Source organism: Nannospalax galili, unplaced genomic scaffold, assembly GCF_000622305.1.
Source record: "Nannospalax galili isolate Female #2095 unplaced genomic scaffold, S.galili_v1.0 scaffold530, whole genome shotgun sequence".
In the NCBI taxonomy this organism is placed as follows: domain Eukaryota; kingdom Metazoa; phylum Chordata; class Mammalia; order Rodentia; family Spalacidae; genus Nannospalax; species Nannospalax galili.
This window is the reverse complement of record NW_008328331.1, coordinates 268,953-287,236: the sequence shown is the minus strand read 5'-3', so window position 1 is coordinate 287,236 and position 18,284 is coordinate 268,953. Positions and strand designations below refer to the sequence as shown.

General features: G+C 40.4%; 1 protein-coding gene across 16 annotated transcripts in view; it reads right to left on the bottom strand.

Annotated features, from left to right (window-relative positions):
- Nucleotides 1-18,284, bottom strand: part of Ncor1 (nuclear receptor corepressor 1) — a 179,658-nt gene that overhangs the window by 19,778 nt on the left and 141,596 nt on the right. For 14 of the 16 annotated variants that reach the window (XM_008824153.3, XM_029557263.1, XM_029557324.1 and 11 more), the window contains 11 exons: nucleotides 18,073-18,173; nucleotides 17,215-17,383; nucleotides 13,408-13,548; nucleotides 10,675-10,758; nucleotides 9,870-10,126; nucleotides 9,200-9,560; nucleotides 7,548-7,775; nucleotides 5,041-5,250; nucleotides 4,073-4,222; nucleotides 3,582-3,707; nucleotides 206-371 (listed from right to left, as the gene is read on the bottom strand). In XM_008824153.3, coding sequence (XP_008822375.1) covers nucleotides 206-371; nucleotides 3,582-3,707; nucleotides 4,073-4,222; nucleotides 5,041-5,250; nucleotides 7,548-7,775; nucleotides 9,200-9,560; nucleotides 9,870-10,126; nucleotides 10,675-10,758; nucleotides 13,408-13,548; nucleotides 17,215-17,383; nucleotides 18,073-18,173 — 1,993 coding nt within the window. The remainder of the gene's footprint in view (nucleotides 1-205; nucleotides 372-3,581; nucleotides 3,708-4,072; nucleotides 4,223-5,040; nucleotides 5,251-7,547; nucleotides 7,776-9,199; nucleotides 9,561-9,869; nucleotides 10,127-10,674; nucleotides 10,759-13,407; nucleotides 13,549-17,214; nucleotides 17,384-18,072; nucleotides 18,174-18,284) is intronic. The other 2 variants (XM_029557238.1, XM_008824610.2) reach the window with 1 other exon arrangement.

The following is an 18,284-nucleotide window of genomic DNA, read 5'->3' as shown; positions in this document are numbered from 1 at the left end:
GTAAAGGTACTTGCTAGCAAGCTTGACAACCTGAGTTTAGGACCCACATGGTGTCAGGAGAGAACTGACTACCCCACGTTGTCCTCTGACCTTCATATATGTGCTGTTGTGGACAAAGAGTTAATAATTTTAAAAGTTTAAAGATGTATATGCAAGAGATGTACTTTTTCTGGTCAAAATGTCTGTAATAGTACAAGACACTGACATGATTCGTAGCTGAGCAGTTGGATCCAAAGGTGTGATAACACTGGTTCCATTAGTCCCCTGGAAAACACTGGGTCTCTGCTGCAACATGGTCTCCTGAGTTCTTACTGAAGGGGAAGGGGAGCGAACATATCCATGACTGCCAGGTCGGCCTGGTTGTTCTGAGCCTGCAAAGGTGAAAAAGAAAAAGGAAGATTGATCATCTAGAAACAAAATCTCAGCTGTCATGTACTGTCATTTCCATTTTTTCACGAGTCTCAATATAGATTCCAGAGAAAAGATAAGCACCAACAATGAAGCACTAATACAGTTCAGATAGATTCATCCTGCAGACTCCTCAGATCCTGATAAGATTATGATGACTTCCCAGATCAAAGTGGGCAACTTTCCATTCATCACAATGAATATAATAAAGAGTTGCAACACTAGGGTTTGGGGCTGCAGGACTCAATTATAGTTCTTCCTGCTGTCTGTGTGTGCGTGCGTGCACGTGTGTGTACCGTGTGCATATGGAGGCCAGAGATCAACCTCAGGTATCATTCCTTAAGTGCCTTCCACCTTGCTTTTTGAGAAAGAGTTTCTCACTGGCCTGGAACTTGCTGCTTAGGCTAGGCTAGGCTGGCTGAACAGCAAGCCCCAGGGACCCAAGTGTCTAAGCCACCTTAACATGGCTATCACAAACACAATATTGCACCTGGCCTTTTTACATGGGTTCTGTGGATAAAACTTTGTACTATGCCTGCACGGCAAGCACTTTACTAACCGAGCTATTTCCCCAGCCTTTTTTTTTTTTTTTTTTTTACTGTCCTTCACAGGTTAAACGTTTGTCTCAGCAAGCTTTCTCTTGTGAGATAGAATGTTCACAATATCCACCCCAAAAGCTTGTCTTCCATAACTACACTTCTTCAAGGCCTGAGAAGTTTTATTCACTCACTTAAACTCCTTCATAACAGAACTTGGACTACTACTTCACTGGGAGGATCATCAACTCTCATGTCCAGTGTCAATATCTTCTCTACCTTCATTGTAGAAGACACATACTGTGTCTTTAAACTTTTTACCTTGTTCTTGGCCTGCTTTAGTAAGAGCTAGCCACTTTTTTGTCTTTCCAAGACAGGGTCTCCCTGTAGCCCCAGCTGGCCTGGAATGGACTATGTAGACCAGGCTGGTCTCAATCTCACAGAGATCCACCTGCCTTTGCCTCCTGAGTGCTGGGACTAAAGGCGTGCACCACCACTCTGGACAGGAGCTAGCCACTTTAGCACATACTTGTTCTCACAGCCAGCACCACTTCAACCAGGTTTTTCAACCATTTCCTCCTTCTGAATATACTTCAGCTTTTCTATAGGACTAATTTCTAGAAGTGGAATTGTTAATTGACTAGCCTTTAAAATTTTTATGTATACAATTAACCCCTATTTACATGGTAGCTCTCAATATTATCAGTGACTGTTTCTGAAGCTATGCAGACTATTTATCAATCCATATTTTGTTGAATTTTACTGAATTTTCCAGATCAGTGGGACTATACACATTTTAAAAATGAGCCTGGCCTAGTGGTACATGCCTTTTATCCCAGCACACGGGAGGCAGAGGCAGGCAGATGAGATCATGACCAACCTGGTCTATATAGAGAGTTCCAGGCCAGCTGGGGCTACAGGGAGACCTTGTCTCAATAAAATAAAGGAGCTCCCACCAAATTTATGTATCATTTGAATGTGTCCTTTTCATGTTTTTATATAATCTACATGGGTTATTATGGTATTACCACATCTAACGGCATTTCTTAGGGTCATACTATTAGTGATTTTTCTTTTTTTTCCTTTAAAATTTTATTTTATGTGTATGAGTATTTTTGCCTGCACATATATAAGTGCACCTGTGTCATGCAAAGCCTGCAGAAGCCAGAAGAGGGTGTCACATCCCCTGGAACTGGAGTAACAGATGATTATAAGTTGCCATGTGATTGCTGGGACTCGAACCTGGGTCCTCCGCAAGAGCAGCCAGTGATCTTAACCACTGAGCCATCTCTTCAGCCCCATAATGACTTTTCTTATATATAAATAATTGTGTTCATTTATATACATTTATATAAACACATAAATGTGTTTAGGCTTTGCAACCACACTAAAGTGTAATTAAATATAAATTATCAGGAATAATATGATTAGACCATATATTACAACCAGCTTTTAGGTTCCTTCCATATACTGACATTAACAATGACTTCAAAGGATCTGTCCCTTATGAAAACACAAATGAGACTCTGTCTTACAATGTACCTTCATTTCTGCACCTATTTCTCCAAACATCTCTGCTTCCTTTTGCTTCCACTTACATCTGCCCTTTGGGTAACATCTTTTCACACTCTTGCTCTTGGGAACCTTTCATACCAGAGATTCAACTCTTATAGACCCATAGTTGGTATCTCTAAGCTCTCTCTTTTTTTAAATTTATTTTTATTTCGTGTGTATGGGTGTATCGCCTACATGTATGTAAGTGCACCCGTGTCATGCACTACCCGCGGAGATCAGAAGAGTGCTAGATTCCTCCAGAACTGGAGTTGTTAGCCACCATGTCTGGGAATCCAACCCAGATCTCTTGCAGGAACAGCCACTGTTCTTAATTGCTGAGCCATCGCTCCAGCCCCAGGTCTCTTTTTAAGTGCTATTTCATGGATAAGAAGAGATGCCTCAAATACCTGTCAGATTAAGTATGTTTAAAATAAAAACTGTCTCTTTGCTTTCCCTAATTGTGATCTTCCACTTTTTCATGGTAGATCCCTCTTTGTCCCCCATGCTGCTATACCCAGCTCATGCTGTATCTTAATTTTCAGGTGGATTAATCTTATTCTCACTCCCCCCCCCCCATATCTAGTTATTGTCAAGTCCCTTTGATTCAGCTTCTGTGTTCTTGGCAGTTTCTTCTGACCATTCCCTGGGTCAGAATATTGCAGGTCACCATCAGCATACATATGAATTATTGACACAGTTTCACTGGACAGCCCAAATTCAGGGTTCTGATACATCTCATGCAATCTTGGAAGTAGTATCTTTCTTGTCACATCACCTACTTCCTCCATAGAATGGCAGCACCATTGTAAGTAAGCACTATATTCAAGGTGCCATACCATCCTCCATTCCCTCTTACATGGGCGCTGGGGCTGCTCTTTAAGCTTTAAGAACACCAAACTCAGTATTCAGTAGCAACTGAAGACTCACCTTCATGGGCTTATAACTTCTACAGCATTTTCACTTGAGATCTGCAATGACTTTCCATCTGAAAATTCTTGTTTGTCCACACAGTATTAAGCAAAATGCTCCACAGGAAATTTATCAAGACCTTTTCTTAGGAAGGTAGAATCAAGCCTCACTGACCTGGCCGCAGGTAGAGGTCAGAGGAAGCTGCAGCAATCCGCTCCCGCTCCTTCTCCCGCTCCCGCTCTCTCTCTCGCTCCCTCTCCCTCTCAGCACTTGCAGCTGCTGCGAGGTGTGTTGGGTGTCCTGTAAAACATATGAGTCTGCAACTTAAAGACAAAAATGTTAACCTATCAGGTTAAATTTGTAAATGACTGAAAAATTTTCAAAAAGCTTAAAATTGGGATGTAAGAAATTTTTTAAAGAGTCTTGGATAGAAATGGAGCATAATGTAAGCATTGAAGATATTTCTGAAGTATCTAGTCAGAGATGACACACAGAACTACTGATAACTGTTCAGTGGAAAGTAGTATAACAATTTTATCTGAGAAACTGAGAGATTTTATATGTGTATGAATGTTCCCTCTAGAAAAATTAATGACTTCTTTTTTGGAACATTTGTTTCTTTTTCATCTCCAACAAGCCAGGTATGTTAGTGTGGAGCATCTTACCTGGAGACAAAGAAGCAGAGTTGTATGGCCTGGGAGGAAAAGTAATCTGTGTACCAGGAATATAAGTGATTCTGTCCATGGGAGGAGTGCTTGTTCCTCCTGCATGAGGCACTAAAATTGTTGGAGGCATATTGGTCAGGTCAATAATTCCTATCCAAAAGACAAATACAATTTAGGTTGAGCATTATTGTAAACTTTCACCTGACTTCTAGAACTACACATGGCTTTTGGATTTTGTCTATCTCTAAAAATCTAATGATAATTTGCAAACACGTTTAAAAATTTTAGATTTAGTTTTTGTTTTTTTTTTTGGAGAATGGGCCTCCCTGTACCCACAACCTGGATTTCCCCCTGCCTTTGTTGGGATTAAAGATGTGTACTGCCATACATGGCTCTATCATTGCTTTTTAAGACATTTATTTAGTTATTTAATATTTTATTTATTATTTTTATTTTATATGCATGAGGATATCACCTACATGGGTGTAAGTGCACCCATGTTGTGCAGTGCCTGTGGAGCTAAGAAGAGGGTGTCAGATCCCCTGGAACTGGAGTTATGGGCAGTTGTTAGCTGCCATGTAGGTATTGGGAATTGAACCTAGGTCCTCTGCAAGAGCAGTCAGTGCTTTTAACTGCTAAGCCATCTCTCCAGCCCCTTAAGACTTTATTTAAATGTATAGGAAGTTATTAAATACGATGTCCTATACCAGTAACCTCAAAGTATAGACAGATTAAAGAGTAACAGTAAAGTGCTAAAACATGGATTTCAAACACTTCACAAAATTATTTAGCTGTTATTTCAGTATTCATCAAAATACCCTATCTCAGTACATTACTTTGCTTTAAAGGGCTAAAGTCTATAGAGACAAGGATAAGCTTCTTTTCTGACTTTCCATCATTCATTCAACAAGTATTTGATTACTGACAAATGTGAAAAAGTCTGTAAAAGCTAACTGAAAGACACATACCTCTTGTAGCTGGGTAAGGGAGACCCAGTGGCTGCTCTCGTGGGGATAGTCCCCTGGCTACATCAGGGCGCAGATTCACTTGCATCTGCTGGGAGGTAATGTAATCATTCAGGATTGTCTGCCTTGTATTCTCCATTGCATAAAGCTGGTACTGACTTGGGTAGCCTGGAGTTGGTGAAAGCTGTCTCTGAAACAGGTAAGCAGCAGCTGCTGAGTGAAAGAAAGAGAAGAAGGCATTGAGTTTTGTCATGTGTGAGATTAATTCGCCAATTATCATCCACAGAAAGAGTGAAGAAAAGTTGCTTTTTGAGCTTGTGCACCAGCAACCTTCACTTTAATGCTGGGAGTGCAGGGGATTCATTGTAAACCTTGATCCATTAGCAATATGAATTCTCTAAGATGAGATGTAATAGAAAAGGGGAAGGGAAAAAATTTCTGTTCTTATGTTTTCACCTGAAGTGTACAAGAGTTGTAGTTGAAAATAAAACTCCTTTTTGTCAATACAACTAAATGTGAAAACAATTTGTAGCATAGAAATTTTATTTTTCTAGAGGTAGAAATAATTAGTGTACAATTGTTTAATAAATCCATGTGTTTGGAAAAGAGGTTGGCAAGCTTTTTCTGAAAAGGGCCAGATAATTATTTTAGACTTTATGAGCCACATAGTATTTGTTGTAGCTATACAGCTTTGTTATTGTTCCATGGAAGAAGCTATGGATAAAGCAAAGGGTTATGGTTATATTCTAATAAAACTTCATGGGGCTGGAGAGATGGCTCAGTGGTTAAGAACACTGGTTGTTCTCGCAGAAGACTTGGGTTTGAATCCCAGCACCCACATGGCAGCTAACTACTGTCCCTAACTCCAGTCCCAGGGGATCCAACAGCCTCTTCTGACCTCTGCGGGCATTGCATGACACGGGTGCACTTACCTACATGCAGGAAATACACAAATACACATAAAATAAAAATAATAAATATTTTTTAAAAAAGCTTCATTTACAGAAACAGGATTTGGCTGACAAGATACTGCTTTATTAGAACATGGCACAAGATGCTATGAAGGTATAAATGGCAAAAAGTAGAAGACACTGTCTCTATTCTTAAAGCCATTTAAAATCTATCTCAAATAAAACCAAGAAAATGAAACTGCTACTAAATAAAAGACCATGAGAGACACTAAATTGTAAATAATTATCTGAAAAGTTAAGGGTACTACTTTATATGTATATGTTCTCCCTAAAGAAAGCTACCACTGATGTTTTCAAGAATTTTGTTTCCCTTTCACTAGGAACTCCAAGCCAGTTACGTATGTCTGCTGACTATACATTTCAGTCTAGGAGTCAGTCTCCTCAGCACAAGTGCTATTCAAAGTACAATAAGGTTATGTCTTAATAAGCCCACTGCTGAAAGTATCAGAAGTTGAAAACACAGTTAATGCTCCTATCGAACAGCTTAGGCTTAGCAATATGGCATATAGTACTATATCAATTGTTTTCACTCATAATTGAGGGGCTAACTGAGTAGTGGTGGCTCACTGCTACCACCAGCTTCAGGAAAGGGTAATACTACTTACTGCCAGCCCCAGAAATTGAGTCAATGTCACAACTCAAAGTACAATTTCTTCTGACTCCTTACTCTTTCAGACTATTGCTCAGTCAAAATTTTAGGAGGAATCAACTATTGTAAGCTGATTTGTGACCACTATATCTGGTTTGGGCTCCTCTGAAACTTAATGTGTTAAAGTGACAATTTGGCAGTGACAGAGCTTTCATATAAAATATTTTCCACAGATTCTTAATTAGGAAATATAAATTACTCTTGGGCTTCCTTGCTTAAAAATTTTTTTTGTCTACATGTGTGTGTACATGCACACACGTGTGGGAGTGCACACACACATGCCACAATGTGCATATGGAGGCCAAAAGGCAACTTGTGGGAGTTGGTTCTCTCCTTCTACCATGCATCATCCTGGTGTCAAACTTAGGTTGTAAGGCTTTCTTTCTTTACCCAAGGAGCCCATCAATTAGAACTTTGGTCTATGTTTTAATTAAAATATTTCAGGTAAGCTGCTATCATTTTAAAATAATTCATCACAATAACATACTTTTTCAGATTTACCAATTGTAATTAAAGAAGGAGGCTTTTCAGGTATTTACTGATGTTAGTTCTTAAGGTTTGTTCACACTATTTTATTTCTTTTTTCCTTTTTTTGGTCTTTTTGAGACAGGGTCTTCCTGTAGCCCCAGCTGTCCTGGAACCATGTAGACCAGGCTGGCCTTGAACTCACAGAAATCCGCCTGCCTCTGCCTCCCGAGTGCTGGGATTAAAGGCGTGCGCCACCACGCCCAGCAATATTTTATTTCTTCTTGGTGCAGGTAGCATGTGGTATTCAGCTGACAGAAATTCACTAGCTGTACCCCAGTCTGTCCACAGCACTACAATAGCTTAAATAGTCATATTTATATAGCATTTCTGTTCCACAGACTGCCATTAAATTTTGGGCTTACCAGGATCCAAAGCCCGGTGAAAGGACATGGTTGGATCTAAGTGTGTGGGAAGGTGGCTCCGAAAAACCTCTCCTGGGGTGCTGCCCCTATGATGGGGATCAAATGGGCTGTGACTCACAACAGGATCCACCCCAGGCACTGGAGACTTGGCTGGTACACTTTCTCTTTGGGTTGGGGTCAGAGTTGATTTCCTTTCATGATTGGTAGACTTGCTGGAAGAAATTGTAACTAAAACAAAAAAAACCAAAAAAAACCAGTGCTACAAATTCATGAGAAAACTTGCAATATATTTTCAAAGCCCCCCCCCCCCTTTAATATCCAATCCTGTATGTGCATGTGTAAGAACTAGTAGGAACCTGGAGTCTTGGAAAGGACTGATACCTTTTGGAGCACAGCACTAGGACTATACCACCTCACAGTAAGATCACAACAGTTAATCAAGTTCAACATTCCTCTTTAAATTCCATTACAAGTTACTGTTTCCTAGATGACAGTAACATCTTTTGGCCCACATGTAGCAAATCTTAAATTCTTGTTTCCTAGCCTCCTTGCTATCTGTCAATCACAAGTCACACTAATTTATTCTCTCTGGTCTGCTCTTCCAGTGATTCTCCAGCCCATAAACAGTCATTCTTCTCTCTACTTATATTTCTCCTTTTCTAAATGATGTCACTCAAGGATCGGACTGCCTGTGCCATATTCAAACACTTTGCAGCAATCACTTTGTAGAAGTTTATTTAACATGAAATGTACCATATTAGTCATTTTACTTTATTTTTGCAGTGCTGGAAATTAAACCCAAGGCACCTCACACATTTTGAAGGGTGTAATTCAGTGACATTAAATATACATACATGATGCTGTACAACTGTCACTACTGCTTTTCTTTGTATTTTTGAGACAAGAGTCTCTCAGTCCGTAGGCCTGGTTGGGCTAGAACTTGCTATGGAAGCCCAGGCTAGCCTGAAACTTGTGGTGATCCTCCCACCTCTGCATTCCAAGTGCTGGTATTAAGGTGTGTGCCACTATACCCAGCTACCATCTGAAATAAGCTGAAATTCTGGTAGTACAAACTTGCCATGACCAGACAAATCTGCCTGTCTAAACCTCACTGGTTTATCACATCTCACTCCAAGTTACCTTCCTCATCTGTGGTTACAGTTTTTCTTTCTGCAGGGCAATACTTCCAAACTATAGTCAAAAGGTTCAGATTCATACCCTAACAGGCACCCCCCACCTTCCTCCCCCAAACACTCTTTACGTCTCACCATCCAGCCCAAGACCTAACAGGTAAGAGCTTGGTAAATACATACTGAGCCCCTGAGCTACTTGTCTCCACCTCCCCCAGTGCTAGGATTAAAGCATGCTATCATTATTATCACTAGGCTTGGCGCTTTTTTTTCTTGAACTCACAGAGATCGGCCTGCCCAGTGCTGGGATTAAAGGCATGTGCTACCACACCCAGCTGACTTTGTTTCTTAACAGGGGTTCTGGAGACTGAATTCAGGATGCCATTTCAAGCACTTTCCTGATTGAATCCTAAAACCTATAGATTTTAAGATAATCTAGAGCTAATGATTTGGAATGTACTATTTGCCAGAGGTGAAAAAGTGCTACAAAAATGATCTGACGAGGCAACAAAAGGCACATACCATCAGAAGTTCTGCTCATCATAGGTGAGCCTCTGGACATGGTGTTTTGGTAACTCACAGGGGTCCTTCGAGCACTGGTGTCATCATAAATTCCCGGGCTGAGCTGTGCTTTGGGAGTTTCATGAAGTGTGGACCGGAGAACGGAGGGGCCAGAGCTCACCACTGATGTGTGCCGGGGGCGCACTGGCTCTCCTGCTTTCACATCCTCATATTTTCCCCGTTCTACTACTTTAATGTTCTCTGGTACAATTTCCAGGGGAGGCATTCCACGGGGCAGTTTGCTAGGCCCAGTGATTAAAGACTTCACATTGTGTTTGATGGCAGATTGACCTGAGTTGTTGTCAAATTTTATTGGTGTGCCCTAAGGGGAATGAAACAAACATCACAGGTAGCGATTGTCTAGATGTTCTGTCTGGCCCATGCTAGTTACATCTGCTGTGGTGACAACAATCCTAACCCATGGTCCCTGAATTACAAATTTTCCCACACCATTCACTTCAAACTACACATACAAGAAAACTGATGTGAGGCTGTCACCTAACTGCCAGGAGACCTGCAATATCTTAATATGGCTGAATAACAGCCTGTAACTATTCAGTTGTATTTTTAAAACGTTTCATCAATTTTCATGAAGTGGAATTTCTCACAAGAAAAGTCATGATCTAGTTACCTGGGAAATGGAACCCTCAATTATTGGCCTCGTGCTCTGGACCACTTCTGGAGTTTTTCGGCTTTCCTGAGTTAGAATATCTTGTCGTGGAATTTCATGGATGGAACGCCCCATCTCTTTGATGGTGGTAATACCATCATATGGTTTTCCTTTGGTAATGGCACCTTCAAATGTCCGGATAGGAGGGCTTTCCCTTTTAATTTGTTTGGGGTATTTAAGGCCATCTTCAAAGCTTTCAGTTGTTGCTCTTGGTGTTCCTTCAGAAAGAGTCCGTGAAACATACTTGTTAAAATAATACAGATGGCTACAACACTGTCTTGGAATGTCTACACTCGATCCTCAGATAGTCATCAGTCTTTACTTCTCAGGATTACTCCAGACAGAATAACACATCATTCACTGCAGCCTTAGAGTGTTGTTACATAATGAAAATGCCTTGATGTTAAAAGATTAGGTAACTATTACCTCCTGATAAACTACATGGCTAAGAAACAGAAAAGTTATCATTAAGACAAAATATCTAAGCCTGGCATGGTGGCATGCACCTTTAATCCCAGCACTCAGGAGGCAGAGGCAGGCGGATCTCTGTGAGATCAAGGCCAGCCTGGTCTACACAGTGAGTTTCAGGTCAGTTGTAACTGGGAGACCTTGTCTCAAAACAACAACAAATCAAAGACTTAATATTTAATACTTATACTTCAAAAGGGAAAATAATCTTGAAAAGTAGGCTAATATTCTGCAAAATTAATAGCAAACTACTTTGCCAGTAAAGCAGTAATAATAACAAAAAGGCAAACAAAATTACCCTGCATTATGGAACCAGACAGCACAGTTCTTTCTTTGAGGTCAGAATGAGGACTCCCCCTGGGTAGTGCTCGGCATATTAGCCCTTTCAAAACAAGAAAGTAAGTCAATGATTAAACATAATGTGTCACTTCATATACACTCAATACTGTCTGTATAGTATATATTTTTGATAAAAAGTTCTGTGGTGGAATTTCACATTTATATGCTATTCAGAATATTATGAAGTACTGGTGAGATGGCTCAGTGGGGAAAGGAGGAGCTTGCTGCCAAACTTGACCTGAACTCAATCCCCAAGACCTACATGGGGGAAAGAGAGACTGTCTCCCTGAAGCTGTTCTCTGACCTCCACATGGGCACAGTGTGTATACAGACACACACACACACACACACACACACAGAGTAAAAAAAAATTAAAAACAATTATCATGGGGAAAAAAATCAGAGTCGGGTGTGGTGGCACATGCCTTTATTCCCAGCACTCTGGAAGCAAAGGCAGTTGGATCTCTATGAGATCAAGGCCAGTCTGATCTACATAGAACATATAGAGTTCCAGACCAGTCAGGCTGTTTCAAAGAATTCAAAATATCTCATAAACAGTTAGATCCTAATCTGACCAATTATGACTTTGTAGGTTTGAAATAGACACTATTTACTGAGATTTAATTATAGTATAACTTTGTGGCTGGAAATATTTTTTCCCACTCTTACGGGCTCCTTGTTTCCTGGGATCTCTTTTCCCTTACTGCAAGATCCACATGAGAACAAGCAGTGTTTGTCTTTCTGAGCCTGGGTTATTTAATGTAATATTTTGTGATTAATTGGATAATTCCGTTTTTACTTATGGCCAAATAAAATTCCATGGTGTATATGCACCACATTCATCTACTGATAGACAGCTAGACTGATTCCCTTTCTTTGCTGTTGTGAATAGAGCAGCAGTGAACATGAATAAGCAAGCACCTCTGCAGTAGGCTACACAGTCCTTTGGATGGATGCTGAAACTGGATGGTTCTGGCTCAAAAACAGACATGTAGCACAGTGAAACCAAAAAGAACCAGAAATACATCCACATACTACAGTCATTTGATCTTTAAGAAAGATGACAAAAACATTCATTGCAGAAAAAGACAGCCTCTTTAACAAATGGTCCTGGGAAACGAGATAATCCATATCTAAAAGAAGGAACCTAGAGAGAACCTCATCTTTAACCTTGCAAACATCAACTTCGAATGGATCAAAGATCTTAACAGAAGACCCAAAACTCTGAAAATGCTAGAGGAAAAAGTAAACACTTCAAGATATAGGCATGGGTAAGGAGTTTCTGAATAGGACTCTGATTATTTAGGAAGTAAAGTGAATTATTGACAAATGGGACCTCATGAAATTTTTAAAAACTTCTATACAGCAAAGGAAATTGATGATCACATGAAGAGGAAGCCTAAAAAATGGGAGACGGGCTGGAGAGATGGCTCAGCGGTTAAGAGCACTGATTGCTCTTACAGAGGACCCGGGTTTGATTACCAGCACCCACATGGCAGCTACAAACTATCCTTAACTCCAGTTCCAAGGGAATCTGAAGCCTTCTGACCTCCAAGGCATTCCACAACACGGTGCACCCATATACATGCAGGCAATACACTCATACACATAAAATAAAAATAATAAAATATTTTTAAAAAAGTGAGACAATCTAGTTATCAATTTGACAGAAGATTATTATGTGGGTGCTGGGACTTGAACCTCTGTAAAAGCAGCCAGTGCTCTTAACCACTGAGCCATCTTTCCAGCCCCGGATAATTTTTTTTTTTTTTTTTAACAAATTTCTTTTTAAAAGAAGTCTCAGCCTATGTGGTGGCCAGCGCACACCTTTGGTCCCAGCACTTGGGAGGCAGAGGCAGGTGGATCACTGTGAGTTCAAGGCCAGCCTGGTTTATGTAGCAAGTTCCACGCTAGCTGGGATACAGGGAGACCCTGTCTCAAAAAAAGACCAAAGGAAAAAGAAAAAAAAATTCTCAAAAATTTTACGGCCCCAGGTGGCCTGGAACTCATAGAGATCCACCTGTCTCTGCCTCCCAACTGGGATTAAAGGTGTGTACCACCACACCTGGTAGATTTTGCAATCTTTTTTTTTTTCTTTTGTCTTAGCCCCAGCTGACCTGAACTCACTATGTAGACCAGGCTGGCTTTGAACTCACAAAGATCCGCCTGCCTCTGCTTCCCAAGTGCTGGGATTAAATGCGTGCGCCACCAAGCCCAGCAGATTTTGCAATCTTAAACTCACTGAATCAAGAGGTACTTCTACAATGGTATGAGCACTCTAACAGTGACTTATGCTATGATTACTACAATGTTTAATTCTCTCCACTGATATGTGTCATTTGATTCATAGAGATAAATATAAATTTAAAATTATCAGGGGCTGTGAGAAATGGCTCAGTGGTTAACAGCACAGGCTATTCTTGTAGGGGACCTGGGTTTGATTCCCAGCATCCACATGGTGGATAACAACCATCTGTAACTGCAGTTCCAGGGGGCTTTGACGCTCTCTTCTGTCCTCTATAGGCACTGTATGATACAGGTGCACTTACATACATGTAGGCAATATACTCATACACAGAAAATAAATAAAATTATAGGGACATAAATTTAATGGCAGAGATTGAACAGAACTTAATACAATGCAAACTCACTATACAAAAATGCATCTCAGTAACATTTTAATACACTTTACCCTCTAATGGTGCTGACACAGGAGACTCCCTCATTGAAATCCCTTGCTTTATATTTCCTTCCACTGATTCATAACTTCTTTTTAAACTAATTTCATGACCTGTTCTTGGACTCCTTGTCCCTTCTCGGGCATTCTTAATATCTGGAAAGTAAAGAAACAAGAATCATTCAAAGCCCAACACCTATAATGTAGAGAAGACAAGTCACCTTAATAACACAGACTCCAAAACTAACAATAATATTTGTGTAAATAGCATCATGAAAGTTTTTATTCATTGCAGTATGACAGGTGTAAGCTAGGCTTACAGATAAGGTTAACAAATTAAGTCACTTCTCCTCATGAAATTGATGTAGTGATGGATTCAAAAAAAATAATAATAATAGGCCCAGGCTGGAGTTAAGAGCACTTATGTTCTTGTTCATGTTTGGTTTCCAACGCCCATTATCTGGTGGCTCACAACTGCCTGTAACTCTAGCTCCAGAGGATCTGATACTCTCTTCTGGCCTCAATGGGTATCCAAATGCCATGTGAGTAACACACACGAAGCACACACATCCACATAAATGACAGACGTTTAATGCTTCCACATTCAGCAAAGGCTACAGAGAAAAAGTAATGTATAAGTGGAGACCTAAAAGATAAGTAAGAGATGCTTAGATCAAAGATAAAGGGAGCTGGGCGTGGACTGCACACCTTTAATCCCAACACTTGGGAGGCAGAGGTAGGCAGATCTCTACTGGATTGAGGCCAGGTTGGTCTACATAGTTGGGGCTACTGGGAAACCCAGTCTCAAAAAGACAAAGAAAACAGAACAAAATAAAGATAAAAGGTTCAGGCAGAAGGGATGGGCACAAATACAGTGTTGTACCTTAAAGGAACATCATTCAGTTTGGTACATGGCTAATGTGGAGAATGGAGTTAGATGGAAGAATTCAAAGGGCTTAAAAACAGTGGAGCTAAGAGGAAAGGGTAGGAATCAAAAATCTGAAAGAATTTTTCAGAACTCTGAAGGATCTCTGAGTTTAAAGCCAGCCTGGTCTCCATAAAGAGTTCTAGGCCCACTCTTGTCTCAAAAAAAAAAAAAAAAAAAAAAAAAATCTAAAGGGATAAACTAAATCACAGATGATGGAAAGGAGATGAAGCCAAGGGATGGAGGGCTTGCAGTTATCTTAAGGCAGAAGCAGGTCAAGCAGAAAGCATAATCTATTATTACTCTGATTAAGTTAGGTGTATCTTAAGTTGTCTAGGCAAAAGATGTCTAGGTTGCAGGTAGGCATGTAGGAAAGGATTCCAGAGACATTAGGAAACAGAATATAAATGATTTAGTGATTTGTTGGATGCAGAAAGAAAAGGACCAGAAAAATATCCAGATTTCTGGCTTGAACACTATACATTAAATTCTTCCTTGCACCCCCAAATAAAATGCTAGTCAAAATATGCTACATGTTTTAAACTAAGAAAAGATATAAAGCTAATATGAAGTTTGTAATATCAGATACTATGTGCATACTTTATTTCTTTGTATTTGAAGACAAACATCAAGCATGGCTAAGGACTGTTTCAAGGTTGTATGATAGTAGTTGCAAATGGGAACCAAACTCAAGTCATCCCTGTGGCTGTATGGCACATATCTGTAGGGCACATATTCTTGGAAGACATATCCAAAGTAAAGGGCAGATGGATGGATACAATAGGTGACCAGATGGAGAGACAGACACTTTTGTTTCTTTGAGACAAGTTTTCACAATGTAGCCCTGACTGTCCAAGAACTCACAGAGATCTGCCTACCCCTGTACTGGGGTTAAAGGTAGGTTCTACCACACGTGGCCATATGTAGTTTTTTTTGTTGTTTTTTGGTCTTTTTGAGACAAGGTCTCCCTGTAGCCCCAGCTGTCCTGGAACTCACTATGTAGACCAGGCTGGCCTTGAACTCAGAGGATCCACCTGCCTCTGCCTCCCGAGTGCTGGGATTAAAGGCATGTGCCACCACGCCCGGCAGCCATATATAGTTTTAAGATGAATTTAATTCAATATTCTTTCCATGATTATCAGATTATCTACTCCCTCATTCTTAATCTGTAAAATACATGAACTGTTGGCACTGGAGAGATTTGCTTAATGGTTAAGAGCACTTGCTATTCTTTTTTTTTTTTTTAATGTTTTTGTCTTTAAAAAAAAATTTATTATTTTTATTTTATGTGTATGCATGTATTGCCTGCATGTAGGTAAGTGCACCCACGTCATGCAATGCCTGTGGAGGATAGAAGAGGTCATTGGATCCCCTGGAACTGGAGTTACAGACAGTTGTAAGCTGCCATGTGGGTGCTGGGATTTGAACCCGGGTCTTCTGTAAGAACAACCAGTGCTCTTAATGGCTAAGCCATCTCTCCAGCCCCTGTTTTCTTACCTTTTATTTTTTTTGGTCTTTTTGAGACAGGGTCTCCCTGTAGCCCCAGCTGTCCTTGAACTCACAGAGATCCACTTGCCTCTGCCTCTGCCTCCCAAATGCTGGGGCTACAGGTGTGTGCAACCATGCCCGGGCTTATTATCTTTTTAAAAAATGTTATTTATTATTTATATTTTTTATGTGCATGAGTGTATTGCCTACATGCATGTAGGTGCACCCGTGTCCTACAATGCCCACGAAAGTCAGAAGAGGGCATTAGATCACCTGGAACTAGAGTTAAGGGCGTTTGTCAGCTACTATGTGGATGCTGGGAACCGAACCTGGGTCCTCTTCAAGAGCAGCCAGTGCTCTTGCTGTTCTTTCTGGGCCTTCTCTCTAGCACCATTATTTGTTATTCTTGTTGTATGTGTATGAATGGATTGCCTGCATGTATGTAGGTGCAATATGTGCACTCAATGCTCATAGAGGCCAGAAGAGGATGTTGGATCCCCTGATACTGGGGTCATGTGGGGTTGTTAGCTGTGTGGGTACTGGGAACCAAACCCACATCTCAAGGACAACCAGAGCTCTTAAGGGCTGGAGAAATGGTTTAGTAGTTAAGAGCACTTGTTACTCTTGCAGAGGATTCAGCTTCAGTTCTCAGCACCTATAAGGCAGCTCACAATCATCTATAATTGCAGTTCCATGGGGATCTGACACCCTCTTCTGGCCTCTATAGGTACCAAGCATGTATATAGTACACAAATGTACATGCAAGCAAACACACAGAAAATAAAAATAATAAATCTTTAGAGAAAATGAACGTAGCCAGTGGCACACACCTTTAATCCCTACATTCAGGAGGCAGAGGCAGTAGATCTCACAGAGATCAAGACCAGCTGGGCTACAGGGAGTCTCTGTCTCAAAAACCAAACCAAAACACCCCCCTCCCAAACCAGCAAACAAACAAACAGAACCCTAGTAAAATAAAAGCATTCCATTTATGTTAAATGAAAACTCTTCCTAGGGCACTGTTAGAACTTTTTATCTATTATTTTTGTGTATGTGAGTATATTGCCTGCATGTATGTAAGTGCACCCATGTTGTGCAATGCCCACAGAAGTTAGAAGAGGGTGTCGGATACCCTGGAACTGGAGTTATGATGGTTGTTAGCTGCCATGTGGGTGCTAGAAATCGAACTCGAGTCCTCTGCAAGGGCAGTCACTGCTCTTAACTGCTGACCCATCTCTCTAGTCCTGTTAGAACTTTTTAAACTGGCTGTCTCAATTGGTTTTTCACAAAATATTAATCTGTTTCACAAGGAGAAAACCGTAAGTTCTGCAAAGGTAAACTGATTTACCCACAGTAATATTTTCAGTCCTATCTTATAAGATTGGCATCAGTGAACAGACAATACTTACTATCATATGACAAGATATGTCCACTTTTGCCTTCATAAATAACATGGCCTTTGGATGTAGCTTCCTCTCTGACTTTCTCAGGACTGCTTTCTTCAGTGGGCATCCTGGAAATAGATCCTTTCACCAAAGCTTCTGTTGGTATGCCAGCCTGGGGTAGAGCTGGGGTCCCCTGCCATCAAAACAAACAAAACCACTCTAAAAGTTATTAGCTTAGAGGAAGCCCAAGACATTCAGAAAATGTAATCTGAGAGTCAGGTTAGTCTTCAAAGAAAGCAAAGCATGTGAGAGTAACTAAGACAATAAATTTCAATAGCTTGTACCTCTCTATCCGTGAACATTATCGTAGAAAACTTCTGTAAGTGGTGACAGGTATGTGAAGTGAGTGAACTCTGCTCTCTAGATCTTTTAGTCAAACCTCCATTGGTTCTTTTGTCAATACCATTTACATCCCTTGTTTGGCTCTGAATTCTAACAAGGCAGCTTACACACTAAGATTATAGACCTACCTTTTCACAAGAGGCAAAAACAATAAAATGTCTAATGGTTTTCTTCTCAATTTCTATTTAAACTGTAGTAAAAGCTTTGCCAGGAAGATGGTTAAGAGCTATGTTAATTATACCAATTTTTTCTGCTAGTTTGCAAATAAGTGACCTTTTAAAAGAACCATGGTATAGATAATACAGTGTCTGATTAAAATGAGAGTACGAATGTCTTTCTGCAGATGATCTGCAGATCTATTATGATTGAGGGCCAGTTTCATAAAACAGAACAATGAACAAGTTAACTATCAGCCAAAGCTCTCTAGACTTCTAGTTGTTATCTTAGTTACCGTTCAGTGTATTTGAGATGGTAACTAACCTGAGTAATAGAGCCCCGTAGTGATGAAATGCTCTCCACTGAGATTTTGCTGGTTGGAGTTCCCCGAGTTATACTCCCTTCTTGGATAGCTCCTGTAGTGCCTGAATAAAAATAAAAACCATTAGTGAACTATAGTCTTCCTGTCTGACAAGTGCTAATCCAGAGCCAGCCCCTTCTAAGCAGAATTGGGTAGAACGGGGCGGGGGGCGGGG